Source organism: Panthera pardus, unplaced genomic scaffold, assembly GCF_024362965.1.
Source record: "Panthera pardus isolate Hobbes unplaced genomic scaffold, ASM2436296v1 HiC_scaffold_24, whole genome shotgun sequence".
NCBI lineage: Eukaryota > Metazoa > Chordata > Mammalia > Carnivora > Felidae > Panthera > Panthera pardus.
Genome location: NW_026526810.1, coordinates 24,969,165 through 24,987,916, shown reverse-complemented (window position 1 = coordinate 24,987,916; position 18,752 = coordinate 24,969,165). Strand labels below are relative to the sequence as shown.

At 56.5% G+C, this 18,752-nt stretch overlaps 1 protein-coding gene across 2 annotated transcripts; it reads right to left on the bottom strand.

Moving 5' to 3' along the window:
• Window positions 1-279: 279 nt before the first annotated feature.
• INSYN1 (inhibitory synaptic factor 1) lies at window positions 280-12,711 on the bottom strand. Of its 2 annotated transcripts, none has more exons than XM_019441518.2 (3): window positions 11,529-12,711; window positions 10,379-11,102; window positions 280-1,127 (listed from the first exon to the last, which is right to left on the bottom strand). In XM_019441518.2, the coding sequence occupies exons 2-3, from the start codon at window positions 10,532-10,534 to the stop codon at window positions 405-407; spliced, it is 879 nt and encodes a 292-aa protein (XP_019297063.1). In that variant the 5' UTR covers window positions 10,535-11,102; window positions 11,529-12,711; the 3' UTR covers window positions 280-404. The 2 variants fall into 2 exon arrangements, with proteins under 2 accessions (XP_019297063.1, XP_053744831.1); XM_053888856.1 differs by lacking the exon at window positions 11,529-12,711 and having other exon boundaries at window positions 280-957; window positions 1,053-1,127; window positions 10,379-10,418.
• Between the last annotated feature and the right edge of the window lie 6,041 nt (window positions 12,712-18,752).

Sequence of the window (18,752 nt, the reverse complement as noted above, 5' to 3'; positions counted from 1 at the left end):
ACGGTTAGCCCTTGGCCTTGGACACTGCTCCTTGGGAGCCTGCTACCTGTCGATGGATCCCCTCTGGGACAGGGCCCAGGCCAGCAGCCAGACTCCACCACTGTGCTCGGGGGCCTGGAAGAGGAGTCCCACCTAATTTACATGCTTTTGGATGCCCCTTTCGGGAGCCCTGCAATGAGAAGGAAGGGAGGGTGGTTCCGGCCGCACCTCCTGGGACCTAGATGGTGAGTAGGCATCTTTGTGTCTAAGATGAGCTCCGTGAAAGCTCTGGGGCCTTCGGGGTTGGATCCTTAGCATTTTAAAATTTTATTATGACTGCGTTTGTTTAAATATATATATATGTATATATATATATATATTTATAGCTCTATGTGCCCACTGCCCCCCAGCCCCCTCCCCAGCCCCTAGTTTTTCCCCTTGGCTTTCTGTCTGGCAGCCGTGTAGGGCAGCAACGTCTGCGTGCTTTTGTCTGACACTGTTTGGGTGCTGCTGTTCCTTGTGACCCTTCGGGTCTGCTCAGGGGCCAAGGTGGGGCCTGAGCGGCGGCTGGTCACTGGAGAGCGTCTCGGCTTGTAGGGAGCCGGGGAGGGCTTGAGGGGGCCCACGTGGGCCTCTGTACGGGGAGGCTCTGGGGACAGGCCCACCTCCTCCTCTGCCACCTCCTCCTCACCGTCCCCTTCCTCATCGTCACAGCACAGAGCGTGGTAGAGTACTTTGTCGCTGAACCGCACCCTCTCCCGTGTGCCTGGGGTCCGCTGGGGCAGCTGGCCCTTTGTGGGGCCAGCACTGAAGGCCTCCTCACTGGAGGAGTCCGGGGTCTCCACTCGTGGCCCATTGGGGATGGGCACGCCACCATTCATGAGCCGGTAGTCGGGGCCAGCCCCTGGCCGGGTCGACTCTGGGCCGTCCACGGAGTCCGAGGGGGTAGATACATCCAGGAAGGAGCAGAACTCCCAGCTGTCCGAAAGGATGTCAGCTGTCATGAAGTCTAGGTGACCCAGGTCGAAGGGGCCGCCCACGCCCGCCTTGTCACTACTGGAGGTGCTGCTCACAGTGGCCGTGGTCCAGTCGTCTGGCTCCAGTTCAAAGTCGAAGTCTGAGGTTAGCTTATCGATCTGGCTCACCACCTGGCCACGGAAGGAGAGACGAGTGAGGGGGGCCTAGCATCACGCGGGTATGAGCGTGCCCCTGTCCCACCCTGCTAGATGCCTGGCTGATGACCCCAGAGGATGGTGACTGGGCTTGAGGTCACAGGTTCGTTTGCCCCAATGAGGGCCCACGTTGGACGAGGGTGAGGAGAGCCTGTCTGGGCCATTCTCCTATTTTCTAGTCCTCAGTCCCTCCTTCCAGACCCACACCCCATCCACTCACACACCCCTCTCCCCTCAAGCCAGCTGCTGTTCTGGTGCTCAGAGTTCCATCTTCCTTTGATTGAGAGGCGGCCATTTACAGAAGCTGACACTCCAGCCAGGCCACACGGTGGAGAGATGAGCAGACCACATGATGGATGAGTTGGAGAGGAAATGATACGGGGTGACCACGAGGAAGACTCTGCCCAGGTTTTCCAAAGCATCCTGGACCAGCCTGTGCCGCTGGTCAGTGACTGTCCCCCCTGAGTCTCCATCACCATACCCCCACGTACCCCAGAACCTCCTCCTTCTTTCCCTTTCCTGCCCCCTGATGAGTGGAGATCAACCCTGGCTTGTTGGGGAAGGAATAAGAAAACCCTTCATCCTGGGTCCAGGGCCGCTCATCACATGCACTCGGGGGGCGGGGGGCAGCTCGGTCACAGAGACCACAGCACCCCACCCATCCCACATGAAGCAGCACCCTGCCTCTACAGAGGTGCCCTGCCTCAGGACTCCTCGCCTAGACCCTGTCAGTGCAGAAATCAGGGATGAAGACAGTGAGGGGGGGAAAAGGGAGACCCCATCAGAGGGTCCAGAATGGGCAGAGTAAGAGAAGGGGGAAACGATTCAGACCAAAAACAAAAACAGCAAAACAACAACAATAGCAAAGCAGAGGGACCAAGAGACCCAAGGACAAAACATACACAGTGTGTCCCCAAGCTCCCGGTGCCTCTCTGGTGTTCTTTCCCTGGGGTCAGAGCAGTGAGGTAATGAATTAACTAAGGAAGCCCCTAGTCCAACAAACTTGTATGAGGATGACTGCTGTCCAGTGATGTGCTAGGTGTCTGGTGAGGGGTGGGGGTGGGGGATGCCCCCAAATGCAAGACAAAAGCAAGGGCATAAACAGTGGGCCAGGAGGTGTATGGGTCAGTGAGAAGTTTACTTGGTTAGGAGTCAGAGGGTCCTACGTGGGTGACCTGATCAGTCATTTTCCCTCTGAGGTCTCAGTTTCTTCATCTGTAAATGGGGAGGTTGGGTGAATGGTTTATTTCCAAGGTTCCTTCCATCTCTGAGATTCTATGACTCTGGATTTATAGGGATGACTGAGAAGCTGTTTTGGGGTGTCCATGCCTAGGGGTACCCACTCCCCATGGCCCCAGGCCCCAGGGGTGGCGGGATCATTTGGCTGGCGCCTGCAGAACTGGGGGAGTCAAGACACTTGGGTTCTAGATTCAGCTTAGACATTGCTCTGTGTGTCTTTGGGTAAGTCACACAACCTCTCTGGATCTCAAACCTCATTTGCCACCATTTGAATACAATGACTCCAGCACTACCATCCTCACCAGGGCCCTCATTGAGGAACGGTGAGAAGGGCAGTAAAGGGGCTCTGTGGGGCACTGGTGATAAAAATGACATCATCTCCCATCTCTGAGCACCAACTAAGCGTTAGGCTTTCCACCCATGAGATCATCACCTCCTGAGCTTCTAGAAATTGCACCCGAGGCACCAGTAACAGGGGGGAGCCGAGATTCCCACCCTCTCCTGCCGCTCCCCTGCAAGACTGCTCACCACCGTGAGGTGCTACTGTGATGTCTGGGCTTGGGCAAGAAATGTGGAGAGGGCCCCACCCTCCAATCCGGCAATCCCTTCTTGTGTCCCCCACCCCCGAGTGACTCCCCCTACCTCAGAGAAGCTCATCTTCCCCAGAAGCCCCTGTCCAACCCAAGCCCCACCTGAGGGGTGGGAGTCCTGGCCCAGAGCAGGGGCTCTCAAACCGGAGTGGGTTGATGCACACTGGAGTTTCTGATTCAGTAGGACCCGGGTGGGGTTTGAGAAGGTGCGCATCCAACACGCTTCTGGGTGCTGCTGATCCAGGGGGGCATACTTTGAGAACCACTGGACTAGGGGTCTGGGGATTTAAGCTGGTAAAGACATAGCACCTCGGAGCATTGCCAGTCTCAGGGGAGGCCCTGAGTGTCTGGGGCAAATTAGGCTCTCCTGATCAAGTTCAGCCTGAGCCTTCTGCTGTGGAAGCATGGAGACACAGCTAATAGAAATGTCATTAAATGACTGGGTGTGACCACACAGGGTTGGCTGAGGCTAGGCCAAGCCCAGAAGCTGGGCTCCTAATGCCCGTGAGGAAGACCCAGGGTGCACAGGGCAGGGGCCCTAAAGCTGTCAGGCTTGGACATACTCCTTCCCACCCAAGAACTTCTGGCTGGCCACCTGCTCAGGCAGCCTTCACATTCAGGCCCTTCCCCTTCTCCATTAGAACGCCCTTCTCTGGTTCCATCCTGGGGTGTGGAGGGACAGGACAGAGGGAGGCTTGGGTTCAAATCCCAAGTCGGCCACATCTTGGCTAAGGAACTTGAAGCAGGTGATTTTCTCTCCCCGTGTCTGTTTCCTCCTCTACAAAAATGGGATGGACAATCCTCTCCTCACCAAGGTGATGGGGGTTTAATGGAACGTGATTTAAACTGTAGAATCAGCACAGCCAAGCACTTACGAACCTGGACTCTGGAGTCAGACCTAGCTAGGTGCAACCACCGAGTGGCTGTGTGACCTTGGCCAAATGACCCGGTGTCTCTGTGCCTGTGTCGTCATAAAAGCGAATTCTAGTAGTACCTACTTGACAGGACTGTTGGGAGTAGTTAATGACATGATGCCCAGAAAGCAGGTAGAACAACAAAGACTATCAATCTCCACTGTGCACCAGTGGGTGAAAAGGTAGAACCAGGCCCCTGGCACCAGGCCCAAGAGCTGATGGGAGTCACTTCTTCACCCACAGAATGGCATTCTGAGGGGGACATTTCCAATGCTTGTGGCAGAATAATGGGATATTCCAAACCCCAGCACATGGGTGGCACCTATGTTCTCTGCTCTGTCTCCTGACAGAGCAGGAGCAGAAGAGGGTCTAGACGCCAAACGGTAATGAAACTCAAAGGCAAAGCTGGCCCAGACCATTAGGGACAGGCACACCCACTTGATGAATGACATGAGTGAGGACCAGAAAGAGGAATGATGTGCCAAGGGTACCCAGCCTGTATGCAGGGCCTGGGTCAGTCCACAAACCCCACCACCTGTCCCTATACCTCATTTTGTGGGGCCAGTGGGGCGGGCAAAGGACAGGCAGGCCCCACATTACCTGCCCCTCTGCTTCAGATGCCTTGAAATCTGTGATTTCTCTCTGAGATTTAATAATCATTTTGCCTACATGTAATTTAGGATTGTCTTGGAGGACAGGGAAATAATTATATATACAGAAGGAAAGAGATGGGGAGAGAGCAAATGGAGAGAGAAATGACAGCGTAAAAATCGCAGAATCCTAGAGCCTCAAAGCCAGAGGACTGGAGTCGCTGTCGGCTTCACCCCTCTCACTGTGCTTGCTGAGGGGGAGACTGAGGACCAGAAACTGGAAGGAGCAGAGCTGAGACCACAAGTCAGGAGTCCTGACTGCTGGGTCTGGCACCTTAAGAACAAGAATTAGCTGATCTAGAGTAGGCAAGAAGGAACACTAGAAAGGCAGGGCTGAGTGCCGTGACAGACCGGCTCGGGGTTCCAGGCCCCATCCCAAGGGCGCCCCCAACCTCTGTCCTGCTCATAGCCTCAGCAACCTCACCTGAACAGCCGCACCCATCTGCTGGCAGCTTCCTGCCCAGCTCCTGCTGCGCGTTGCATTCAGGGCATCTCAGAATCAGCCAACAGGACCGCGTCACCCCTCTGCTTCCAGCACCGCCCTGCTCCCCAAACCCCCGAGTGTCTCAAACACAAACCCCACAACTCTGGCCACAGGGACTTTTCTCTCCAGCAGGCAGCCACCACCCTGCCAGGCGAGCCTCCCCAGCTCTACCCACTCCACCCAGCCCACTTTGGCCTCTGGGCCTCACCTGGAATGCTCCCTCTTTTTCTATTCACCCCATCTCACTTCCATCAGGAGTTTTCCCTGATCCTCCGTGGGGAACAGGTTCCCTAGGATAGGCTCTCAAGGCACTCCGCACCTTTCCTTAAAATATTTTCCAATATTTATCACTGCTGCAATTGCATATACATGTATGTTACAGGATTGATGTCTTCCCACTAGACAGTAAGCCCCATGAGGGGTGGGACTGGAGCATCTTGTCCGCTATGGCACCCCTAGCTTGGCACAGGGGTTGGCACACTCCTCACAAATACAGCTATGGGATGAGTGGATGAGTTGAGACAGGAGGCTGATAAAAACTGTTGGGGCTGCTTTTCTGAGAAGGAGTTGCATGGTCCTATCTTGCCCGCCCCAGCCCTCTCTCCAGCCCCGGCTGAGCCCCCTCTCCAAGGAAAGCACATCTGTGTTCCTTAAGGCCCCAGAGCCAGGACCGAGGACCCAGGAGTCCCAGAACCAGCATCTCCCTCACCTCTGGCCCCTTCCCCTCACTCAACAAGCTGTTACCTCCTCCCCTCCCGCCCAGCTCCCCAGGCAGCTGGTTACATAACTGGGGATCTGCATTATTTATGACCACTGATTATTTTTTAATTCTGTGATTATGTTATTTATTGTCTTCGGGGGGGGGGGGCTGTGGAGTGGGGGGTGGGGAGAGTTGACTGTGATTCATGACTCTCATCCTGCAATTTGGCCTAATTGGCCAGGGAGCTTTGTGAATCTGTCCAAAGGAGGAGAACGCAAAGGGAAAGAGGGAGGAAAGGAAGGTGAGGGAAAAAAAAAAAAAATAAGAAGAAAAAAATCCGCACAATTCTTGCTGAGCTGCGGGTGATGGCGCTGACCCACTTTGGCACAGCTCCGTGGTCCCCAGCCTCTCCTGCCCCAGCTGCTTCTTGGCTGGGCCACATTCATCTCATGCCCGCACGGCCCTTGGCTTTCCATGCCACGTCGTACGCAGCACCTTGCTGATGGGACTGCATGGTTGCCACTGGGCCTGTTCCCCATGCAAATCAGGTGGGGGGACCCTCCGCTGCCACGCCAGGTGGGCCACTATGCTCCTAAGTTAGGTCCCACCCAAGAGTCAGTGACGACATGACAGTCACCAGCGGCGAACTCGAACTCGAGGATCACTTTTGAGCCCCCATGCTGAGTGACATCTTGGGGAGGAGGGGGAGGAGGAGGCCAAGTACCTGGTTAAGATGCGCTCACCATCTAAGGGGCCAAGGATAAGGGCCCTTCCCCTTGCCCTTGGGGTCCCCCAGCTGGTGAGGAACAGGGAGCCCAATGGGGAGGCAGATTCCCACCCAGAAACACAAGCAGGAGCTTCCTGGAGACGGTGGGGGATTCTCACTGAGGATTAATCTGAATTTCATAGCAAGGCCTTTAAGGCTCTGTGTGATCTAGCTCCTGGCTCTCTCTTTGACCTTTCTTCCTGCTTTTCTCCTCCTGGTTCACTCCACTCTAGCCGCCCTGGCTTCCTTGCTGATTCCCAACATGCCGAGCGCACTTCCACACTTCCTTCTCAGGACCTTTGCACTGGCTGCTCCCACTGCCCGGAAGGCTCTTCTCCCAGATACCCATTCGTCTTGTACCTTCCTCTCCTTTGGGTCTCCGTTCAAAAGGCATCTTATTGGAGACCCCTTCCCCCCATCACCATCGCTCTCTACCTCTTTCCATGCTGGAAGAGGGCGACACTGCCCTACGGCCGAAGATACTGAAGGGTGCCAGCCAGGAGGCCAGGGTCCTGGCTCTGACCACTCTGATCATGGCTAAGAAGCTGATGTGACTCCAAAAGAACAAGGCTATCCATGGAGTAAGAAGCCGGCCGGTGCAAGAATATCTCCTTAATAATCTCTAAAAGATGTGGAGCTGGTTTTGTTTCCCTCACGGTGCATGTAATTTATACATGGTATCACATTTAATTCTTACCCTGGGGTAAGAATTACCCTGGGGCAGGGTTGTTACCTGCCCTGGGGCAGGGTTGTTACCCTGGGGCAGGTGGGCAGGCATAAGATTCAGTATCCCCATTTGCCAGAAAACAGAAAACAGAAGCCCAGAAAGGTGAAGTAACTTTCCAAAGCTCACACAGCTAGGAAGGGGGTGGAGCTTGGATTTGAACCCGAGACATCTGGCTGTAGAGCCCATGCTCTTGGCCTTAAGGCTGTGCTGCATCTCTATCTAAGTTGAGATTCGCAGAAATTTAAGGAGTCTGGAGACCCTGCTGGGATTGGCCTGGCGTCCTGGAGTACTGGAGAGCCTAGGAGGGATGAGGGCTAATTAATGATTGACAGTCACATCCCTCTGGAACACAACTTCAGCTTTCAATGCACGTTTACATTCTTCACCTTACTTAGTCCATGAGGGTACTTTCCTCACCCATGGGACAGAACTTGCTCCCTATCACCTGGGGAGCCAGTGACAGAGCTGCAGCAGGGGTTTGGGAGGGTGAGCAAGGTATGGGAGAGGGAACTCCAAAACCTTTAGGGGTGTGAGTGTTAGCGCCACCCCCCACCTTACCACGTGCCAAGCCTCTGATAAACCCTTGCAAGACCACTCTGAGATGTGAATGATCAGCATCCCCATTTCAGAGATGAGTAGACTGAGGCTCAGGGGCCTCAGGAGGAAGTGCTTTAGGGTCTCCCATCTCTCTGTGAGTTTCAGGCTTTGTGCTCAAGAGGATGAGGAGGGTTTGCCTTGATCAGTGGTATGTGCTCTCCTGATGACAACCCAGCTGATGAGCGCTGACCCGGTGGTATCTGGGGAAGGGGGTATAATGAGGGAAGAAGTGCCTGCCACCCTCTAGACCTTGGGTCGACCCATGCCCCTGATGGAAAAACGCCACACAAAGGGACTGAGAAGAGCCAGGTAGATCCAGCTTTATAAGCCCCCTTTCAGGATCAAGAGCCAAGATTGCAGGTTCTAGGGAACAGAGGGCTGCAACCCTTTACCCCAAACTAATGCCTGGCACCCCCACCGGGTAACCCCATTCCTGATAAACCCCATCCCACAGGAAGTCAGTTATGGTGTCTCCTCTTCTGCCTGGGCCTCCCAGAGCCTTACCTGCTTTCCCAACACTTGTTTCTGCCCATCTCCCCATGTCCAGACCCTGCCTGGGGGCTGGGGGAGCTCTGAGGCCTGCCCCCCTCCCAGCTGGGTGCCATTGGCAGCGGGCAGGCTGTGGCATACGGGGTAGACGCTGGTTGCCGTAGCAACCTGCCAAAGTCTTGGGTGGAGGCACATGGCCTGCAGGGTGTGTAGGGGGAGGGAACTCATCTCTCTCTGTCCTGGCTCAGGCCTCTGGGCTGCACGGCCTGTGACCCTGAAGCTCTGCTGTGCAGGACATGGGGCTGGGTCTATATATGCTGAGAAGGGAGAGAGGGAACATCTAACAGATCTGCAAATAAATCCTAGTGCTTCTGATCTCCCTGCCTCATCCTCGAAAGGGCATCCCCTCAGAGCATCACAGCATGAGCAGAAGGTGTCATCTCTAGAAGGCCCCTGTCAAAATGCAAAAAGGTCACCCACTAGTCCCCCTGCTCCAGCCTCAGAATAGGCCACGGGAACCTGAGTTCTGGGCTTAGTTCTGCCACTAGTAGGCTCTGTGACTTTGGATAAGCCCCCAGCCCTCTCTGGGCCTCAGTTTCTTCAAACAGAAAATGGACAGGGCTGGTATGGGTGATCTGTGAGATGTCTTTAAGCTCTGGGTGACTATGCTTGGGGAGACAGGAGAGGCAGATCTCAGAAGATGCTCAGTTGAGAGTAGGCTCCGGGCCATAGGACTCCCAGGCTTAGAGTCCATCCTGGCTCTTTTCTGGGTGGGCCTACTGGGGCACAGGTCCCATGCCCCTGCCCAAGACTGAGACTCTGGATGGTTCCCATGGCCCTGACGGACCCACAGGAGCATCTGGAAAAGATGGGGTAGAGAGGGATGAAGGGGAGTTGTAGTCCTTTGGACCAACGAGTTTGGGAGTTGCTCAGGGGCATCTGGTCTTCGACCACAACGCTGATTCTGGGCTGAGGGGACTGCCCTGCCTCACCTCAGTTCTTGTTCCAGCCTCTCCACAACCCCTCTGCTTGGGACACAGCTCCCTTCAAACATGCCCTGCTCCTTGGCTCTCCAGGCCAGAGTGGGTACCCACCATCACCCCCCTCTCCTCAATCCTCCAGGAGCCTCCCTGCCCAGCTGGCTGCGGAAAGAATGAACCCATAACTCCCATTCAATCACTCTCTCTGCTGTCTCTGCAGGGGCCCTGGTTACAGGGAGTTGAAATTTGCCTAAAGCCCACCTGGCCGGCTTAATGGCACCCAGTGGGCAAATTCAGGCCAGCGGCCCAGAACGCTGGTCATGCATTTTGGGCTCGAACACAGCCCAAGGGGCAGGGCTGAGGACGTGTGTACCTCATTACCCCAGCGATGTGGGAAGCAGTAATTAAACCGGGCTTCACTTAGACAGAGAGGGACACACATCCCGGGATCTCTCAGTGACTTTTCAGCCTTGGCAAAAACATTCACAACTGTAGACGGGGATGCATGCCTCTAGACGAGACTCCTGCCCCTGCCAAGGTACCCAGGAACTCTGGTACCCACTAGTGGCCCCCCAGACACATTCCCACCTCAGGGCAGGGCAGGCCTAGCTGGCTTTAACTTTTTCCCAGATCAAGGGTTCTGAGTATCTGTGTGATTTCTGGAGAATGCTCAGAGCTTCTCAGTAGGGCCAGCAACACTCTCTCAGAGCCACCTTCTGAGTAGGTCAGAGTCTGCGAGGCAGATGGTGGGGTCAAAAGCCAGCTTGGGCCCCAGAAGAGTGTCTCCCACTAAGAGGCTATGGTAGGATTTAGTCTATATTTGTCACCTTGGCAGCCTGGAGGGCTAACCATAGGCCACGGGCCCACAACACATTGCCCAACTCTGCAACACTGAGGCCCCTCCAGTCCTGGAGTATGGTGAGATTTCTAGCAAAGCAGATTTGGCGAAAGAAGAAGGAAAAGGAAGTCCCCAGCAAAGTGACACAGGTGCACACAGCTGTGAGTACACATACACACTTAAACACGGATGAGCATGTTTTGGTGCCGGGCCCAGGAAAACTGGCCTGGGGTCTGGCCGGCCCCTCACTCACCTCCCTTAGCTCCTTGGCCACCTCCTTGAGCTCCTGCAGGATGCCCTCAAGCTGCCCGATGACCATCTTCATTCGCTGTCGAATCCGCTCCCGCTGGCCACCACTGCTGGGGTCGTCACTGGGCTGCCCGAGGTCCGGGGTGCCCCGAATGTTCATCCTTTACCACGTGGCTGCGGGCCTGCCCATACTCCCCCCAGCCGGGCACACGCTGCGTCTGCCTCCACGGAGCCCCCCTCGGCCAGGCAGAGCTCCACATCTTAACGGCCCCCCAGCCCACCCTGGCCCTGGGTGGCCCTCACCCAGCCCCTGCCCCCTGCCACCCCGCCTCCTCTGCCTCTGGGTGGGGAATGGGACACCCAGAGGAAGACAGAGTCTGACAGAGGGGGTCAAGGTGAGGACACAGGAGAGCAGGGGGAGGGGCCTCGGGTCTCAGGAGTGGCCTCCAGGACTTGAAGTGCCTGAACGTGTGCTGAGCTGATCTCTGGCTGAGCCTGGACACAGAGGCAGGGGGATGACTCTGCAGGGACTAAGGGTAGGAGATGCCCTTGGGATGGGGGAAGGCAGCAGTCATCCCTCACAACTCCTAGGCAGTTGCAAAGGCAGAGGTCTCCTGAGGCAACTGACACCTGCAGAGGGACGGTGGCTGGGGTCTTCCAGATGTGGAGGGGGCTCCAGCTGTGGGCAGCTCTGAAAAGGGAGCTGGTCGGAGGAGAAGGGCAGCCCCCTGCAGAGAGAGCAAGCCTGGCGTCAGCCCTCCCAGGCTGCAGCACCAGCCGGCAATGCCGCTGCCTCCCTCCTCTTGCCAGCCTGCACCCTTCGTCGCTGGGGAATTTTTTTCTTTGTGGGGAGGGGTGGTGGAGGCAGATGGTCTACAGCATAGCCCCTCCTCTAGAAGGAAAAGGAGCCCCTGCTTTGGAGGCAGAAGTCCTCAGCCTGCGACGGGGCACCCTGCCCCAGCTCCCCCAGCTCCCCCGTGCCTCCACTCCCCCCTCCCCACCCCCAGCCAGGCCTGGTCCCGCTGGTTTGCCAGAGGGCCTCTCCAGTCCTTCTGTCCTCCCTCCCAGTGCCCCCGGGTGCCCTCACTCGCAGCGGACCCTCCCTTCCCCAGCCCCGCCTTCCCTCAGAACCCCAGCTCCGCTCCCGGACTCACCAAGGGTGGGAGCACCGGCCTTCCTTCCGAGCAGCGTCGGGGGCCAAGCCCCAGGAGGAGGTTGGGGGGCCCCCCCAAAGGCTCCCTAGGGCGGGCTTCTCTCTCTGGACCCTTCGGCCCCTGGCCTCAGGGAGGTCCTCAGAGCCGCCACGGGAGACATCTGGACGGTGGGAGGGGGCGGGGCCTCCGAGCTCCAAGGAAGGGGGCAGGAAAAATCTCCCCCAACCCCCGCCGGGCTCCGGGTCGGGACCGAGCGAGGGTCCGGTGGGCTTGGGGCTCCGAGGCCACAGGTGACCCGGGCGCAGGGCGACCAAGGCGACGCCGGGCCGGTCCCAGCGCGTGAGCCAAAGTCGGAGGGATCGGAGGGCGCCGGGATCCCCTCAGCCCACGCCCGGCATCCCCCGGGCTCTGCACAGTCCGGGATTCGCTCTGTCCAGTCCAGATCGGCCGGCTCCGGGCTCCGCCGAGGTCTGCCTGCCCTGCCCCGGAGTGAGCGGGCACCGCCGGGCGCCCGGGGCGCGCTCAGCCGGGACCCAGAAGGTCCGCGCTCCGGCACCCGCGGCGCCCGGAGCGGCCGCAACGGTCCGCTCCGCCCGGCCCGGCCCGCCCGCCCGCCCGCCCGCCGGGGGCGAGAACGCTCCCACCGCTCTGTCCGCGGTCGGAAAGGTCCGGAAGCCGCCGGGCCCCGGGGGGAGGGGGGAGGGGCGGTGGCGGCCGCGGGGACCGGGTCCCCGCCGGGCCCGGCCGAGAGCGCGCGAGGCAGGGGGCCCGGCCCGGCTGGGTTCGGCGGCCCGGGCGCGGGCGGGAGCGGCGCCGGGCGGAGCAGAGGAGGCGAGGAGAGCGAGAGGAGGAGGCGAGGCGCCGGCGAGGGAGGGGACGGGAGGGGAGGGGGCGCGCGGCGGGCCCGGCCCGGCCGGGGCGCTCTGGGCTCGCAGCCTCCGCTCGGCTCCCGCCGCCCCCCGCCCGCTGCCACTCGGCTCGCCTGCCTGCCGGTGGGGCAGACGGGCGCGGGGTCGGGGCTGGGCCTCCCTCCGCTGCCTCGCCCTGCCCTGCCCCGCCGGGCTCCGCGGGGCCTGGGCCCGCTCCCCGAGCGCCGCCGCCGCCGCGCCGCCCGCGCCCCGGCCGCCCGCGCCCCGGCCGCCCCCGGCCCGCCCCGCCGCCCCCCGCCGGACTGGCCGCCCGGGCGGGCGCTGGCTCCCTCAAAGGCCGCCCGGCTCGCTCGGCTCCGCTCGCTCGGCGCTGTCAGAGAAGGGGCCGGCCCTGCGCGCCGGGAGGGAGCTTTTAAAGCGACACACACGCCGCCCAGCGCCGAGCGCCGAGCGCGCGAGCCGGGGGGTCTCAGCACCCGGGTGACCGCCGGGGTCCTGCGCTGTCCGGGCTGAGGCGGACTAGCCCGGCGGGACTCTGCCCGACCTCGGGGCGCGGAGGGGCAGCGGGCTGGGGACTTAGCTCTTCCCGCCTTTCCAGGCAACCCTGTTGCCCCTTCCCCCACTGCGGTGCACCCCAAGCGTCTCTTTTGGCTAAAGTTTCCCGCATCCAGACCCTCCCCTTTCTCCTTATCATATCTCAGCCTGCCCCAGAGCTTGCGTTGAGGCAGATTAATTCAGAAAATAGAATACGGACAACCTTTACCGAGCGCCTACTGTGTGCCAAGCTCTGGGCTAGGCACAGTTGGGAGCTGGAGGCTCCGGTGCCCGGGTAGGCGTTAGACACTGATCATTTCTTCGGTTACTCATCCATTTACTCAACATTTATTCAGCGCTTTCTGGGTGCCAGCCCCCATGCTAGACTCTGGGGTCTCAGGAAGGAAAGGCAGCATTTTAGGAAGCTCACAGCTCCTGGGGGCAGTGGGGGCACTCCTGAGTAAGCTGAGAGGTGGTAAATGCAGGACAAATGCAAGTTCTAGAGGAAACGGTAAAGGAGTGGGGAGGGCGGGGAGCAAGCCAGGTCAGGGGCTGGCAGGCTCCCTCGGGAGGCAACCTCTGAGCTGCATGGGGAGGGAGAAGTAGGAGTTACCCCGGTGACTGTCAGTGTGGAGGAGGTAGGGATGAGCGCTCTGGCAGGGAGGAGGGTTAGAGCCGAGGCTCAGAGGCAGAAGTGAAGAGAGGGGATTTGACGCCCTGGGCCCTTTAGCGATGACCTGTTTGACAGCTCTGTGGACAGTGGATTAGAGGAAGACCAGATCCTGGAGAGACTTGGAAGCCACAGTTGGGCACTTGGATTTTCTCCTGGGGCAGAGGGGAGGGTGATATCAGGGAGGAACCTGGTCCTGCTTGCCTTCTCAGGAGACCGACTGTGGCCTTGTGGATGGGGGAGCTGAGGGCTAGGCCACAGGGAGGGGACCAGTTAGGAGGCTGTTGCATGAATCCAGCCGAGAGAGGAGGGGCCTGAGCGGGAGCAGAGACGGAGAGGAGGGGATGCTTTGAAAAAAAATTTAGGAGACTAGAACAGGGCTTAGAGACTGGCTGGACTTTGAGAGGGAGGGAGTCCACGATGCCTCTTACAGCTTGTGGCTTATAGCTGGGGAGGCCGGGTAGATGCTTGTGCTGCCAGTTTTGTCGGAGCACAGAGAGGAAGAACGCATCTGGGGTGAAGATGAAAAGTCCAGTCTGGGACAGGTGGAGACATCCTGAAGACAGTTGAGTATATGGATCTATGTCTGGCCTTGAGGGTTGTTTTTTTGTTTAACTGAATCATTATTTGAGGGGATGAGATTAAGCAGGAAGATTGTGTAGACTAGTACTAAAAGCAGTAGGTCCAGGCTGGAGCTTTGGGAAAGAGTCCCTGGAACAGGGACAGTCAGGGAGGTAGGAGGAGAATGAGAGTAGGGTGTCGTGCAGGCCTGGGAGGGCAGGGTTTGGAGGAAGGCATGGTCGGCCATGTCACAGGCTGTGGAGAGCTGCCGGGAGGGAAGGAATGGAAAGCACCCACTGGCCTTGGCACTTAGGAGGCCACTGGTGATGTGGCAGGGGAAGGTTTTGGGGGTGGGGAGGGAGGAGATGGAAGGTGGTAGGAGCCATATGGTTGGGCACTGGGTGCTGACTGGTTTAGTGAGGAATAGAAGTGAGTCTAGGTGACACTGACAAAAGTTCAGATGGCAGGGAAGTAGAGATCTTGAGCTAGAGGTGGAGGAATGATCAAGAGAGATGGGGCTGGATGGTTGTTTTGAGGCTGGCCCCACAGGGAGACCGAATTCCAGGGGCAGCGAGGTGTTAAGGGTACCAATGGTTTCACTTGTGCTCCAAGCTCTCTCAGAGGTGTGTGCACAGGGGTCTTCTGCAAGATTCTGGGTCTTCCAGAAGCGCTGAGGGTGGGAGTCCAGCTGCCTGGGGCGGGGGAGATATCCTCCTGGGGACCTGGGGAAACGAGAGGCCCCAGCAATTATCACTTAAAAAATTGTGGTAAAATACACATGAAATTTACCATCTTAGCCATGTTTAAGCGTGCAGTTCAGTGACACTAAGTGCCTTCACATTGTCGTGCAATGACCACCACCATCCATCTGCAGAACTCTTGTCATCTTGAAAACCTGAAACTCTGAATGCAGTAAACAATAACTACCATTCTATTTTCTGTGCCTACGAATGTGACCGCTCTAGGTACCTCCTAGAACTGGAATCATATAGTCTCGCCGACCATTTGCACAGAAGCTATGATGCTAAGACTAGCCAAGATCAAAAATGGGCTGAGCCTGAGGAAAGAGAACAAGTTTCTCTAGCCTGAGGTCCATGGAACCATCTGCCCATGTCCGGAATGGGGGAGATGTGTTTGAACTGACAGTGTTAGGAGACAGAGAGCTTGGTTTCAGAGGGTAAGATGTGACTGCTTAATACCTAATTGATCTTGGGTCTCATTAATAGAAGTGAGTTGTGTAGAAAAAGGGAGGTGAGGGGCACCTGGGTGCCTCAGTCGGTTAAGCGTCCGACTTCAGCTCAGGTCACGATCTCGCGGTCCGGGGGTTCGAGCCCCGCGTCAGGCTCTGGGCTGATGGCTCAGAGCCTGGAGCCTGCTTCCGATTCTGTGTCTCCCTCTCTCTCTGCCCCTCCCCTGTTCATGCTCTGTCTCTCTCTGTCTCAAAAATAAATAAACGTTAAAAAAATTAAAAAAAAAAAAAAAAGAAAAAGGGAGGTGACATTTCTTCTGTCACCTGTGGGGATCAAATATCTAGGACCCCAGTCCACTGGGTGGATCCCTAGGAGGGCAGCCAGGATGGAGGAGAGGAGGGGACTGGTGTAAATGTCCTGTGAAGAAGGGGTGGGCTGGTCAGAGCAGGCTTAAGAAGAGAATTCTCAGAAGATTATAAATCTGATTATAACTCCAAAGGGCTGTCACAGGTGAGAGGGAATAACTAGGTTCTGGGTGGTGCTCGGGCTTGCCTTCCTTAGAGTTTGGAGATTAACTCATTCTCTCTTCCCCTCAACCTCCCTGGCCGCCTACCCAGATGTCCCAGCCTTCAGATTTCTGCTTAGATCCATATCCCATCCCCCTGCCATCTCCAGACAGCCTTCCCTAGTCCTTAGTTGGCAAAGAAAAACAGAAGCACTCTTTTGGCCCTTAACCAAATGTTTCCCAGGATGTTCATTTAATGTGCTGGCTGTGTGACCTTGGGCAAGTCACTTAACCTCTCTGAGCGAGGATAAGGAGCCCATAAACATTTTTATTTTTCCCTATGTTGGCTGCCTTGCCAAAAAGGAAAAAAAAAGTTGTCTTCTAATGTCTCTTTGACTCAGAAAAATAGGGATGATAATGGTACCTACTTTCCAGGGTCATTGTGAGCTTGGAATAAAATAATGCCTGTGGAAGTGCTTGGCCCAATGCCTGGCACCTGGTAGGTACTCCATGGATGGTAGCTGCCATCAGTTCTTCTTAACGGCTTTGTGTCTACAAGCCTTATTTCTTCGGGAGGCTGTGACCTCCCCCAAGATGGTGTCTGTGTCGTGCCTGCCCCCGTCTCTCACATGGACCCGTGTAGTGGACTGTGACGGTGACATTTACCTCTTCAGCCCGTTTTCCATCATCCCACTTCTGACATCCCCTTCCTTTGGGAAACTCCCCCGTGTTGTCACATAGACCTGGTGGGTTGTCCGTGGCAGAGCCCGCTACTCCCACTTATCCTACCCCATTGCCAGCAGGTGGGCTGCAGGTGTCAAAGAGCCTCATCCTCTAGCACCAGGGATTGGCCCAAGGGTGGGCACACTACCCAAGCGGAACCAATCAGACTCGTTCCCGGAGATTGATATGTAGATGCAGGGGGGAGGGAAGCCTTCTTCCTACCAGGATGCAAAGTTTGCTGACAGCCAACTCTCCCACTAACTGGAGGAGCCAAGCCAGGCAACAGAGGGGAGAGGAGTTTAGAGAGCACGCTGGTGGCACTGAGTCCCAGTCTTGGCTTTTATGGCCTGGCAGCCTTTCTTTCAGTCCTGGGAGCTGCAACTACATCCTATCCATCTCTAAGAGCCAATAAATCCCTTTATTGTTCCAACTGGTTTCGTTGGGTTTGTGTCTCACACAACCAATAGGAGTCTGACAAACACACTCAGGGAATGCTGACGGATGACTGAGTGATTGGATTCCCGGATAGGGTGGGATGTCAGAGATCCTGCAACCCGAGGGTTGGGAACCGCTGCCGTGTGGCCATGGAAGGGGAGAGTGGGTACTGGAAGGTTTTGCATCAGGCAGACTTGGGTTTCAATTCCAGCTCTGCCATTTACTAGCGGTGTGATCTTGGGGAAGTTACTTACCCTCTCTGAACTTGAGGTTCCTTACCTGCAAAATGGTCAAAGTCATAGAGACTGCATAGGGTTGCCTTGGGGATGGAATGAGATAAGAACAGGAAGCACCAAGCATTGTGCCCCAGGTGGGGGCATGGGAGGCAAGAGCTAGAAAAATGGTAGCTGTTTTTATTAGCCCGCAATCCATTGTGACTGATAGCATAGGACTGAGACTGGCATGCAGGTCAGGAGGAAACCAGGATTCAGTCTGCAGGCTGAATTCTCAAAAAGAGTGGGTCCTGGCACTAGGGAGGCAGAACCAGAGCCAGAGAGAGCACGTTCAGAGAAAATAGATAATAGAGAAGCTCTCACTTTGGCAGTGGAGTTGGAAGGCCCACATGCTGGCTTTTCTGTTAATCACGTGACTTGCTAAATCTTCCCAAGCCTCAGTTTCCCTTCTTTCTTGGTAGATATCAAGATACCAAGTATCTTGGTAGTTATCTTGAGGGCTAACGCCATGTAACATGTTCAGCACAGGGCTTAGTAAGTGTTCATAAATATTGTTGTCAATTTTTGCAGCCTAGGGAAATTTCTGAACACAAAGGTGGGATCGATGGATAATATTATAGGCAAACTTCCCATGAGAAAATCCCCAGGTAAAGGAGTGCCTATATCTGATCTCCTAGGAAAGGCCATTTCGGAATGAGGAGGCGACGACATGTGTTTTTCTGCAGCTGGACAGCGGTGGGGCTCCTATCGAGGAAGCTATGTCTGGGGACATTTCTGTCACCTTCCTGCTCACTGTAATCTCCCCAGCCAAGGCAAGGTTTTCCAAAGATTTTTGTACACTGGTTGCCTCTTCTTCCTCACTTCCGATCATTCCTTAAACTTCACAGCCTGGTTTCAGCTGTCATTGCATTGTTGAAATCACCCTCACTGAGCAAGACCTTGTGCTTGCTAAGACCAGCAGACCCTCTTTGTCCCCTGTCCACGGTGATCGTTTTGTGGTCCCGACCCTGATAACTGGGGCACCCTCTACTCTACAGCATCATAGCTCATTTTCTCCTGGTTCTCTTCCTACCTCTCTGAGTGCTGCTTCTGAGTTGGCTTCAAGGATTTTTCTTCCTCTGGTCCTTGGGATGTTGGTGATCCGTGGGGATTCTCACTAGGACTCTCTTCTCACTCTGTACACTTTCCCCCAGGGCAGTCTTCCACACTCCCTAAAGGTTCTTGACTTCCAATTTGCTATTTCCAGAAGAGACTATTCCAAAACTTTAGACCGTATTGCCACCTGCCTGCTAGACATTTCCATGAGGATGTCATGCAGGCACCTTAACTCAGTGTGCCCAAGCCAGAACCCATTGTCTTTCCCACCCCCAAATGTATCCCCTCTTATCTCCCCCATCTCGGTCGACGGCGCCACCCTCCAGCCTTCCACATAAGCTGGAAACTTGTGATCATCTTAGACTCTTGCTTTCCCATATCCAACTGGGCACTAAGTGCTGTTCATTCC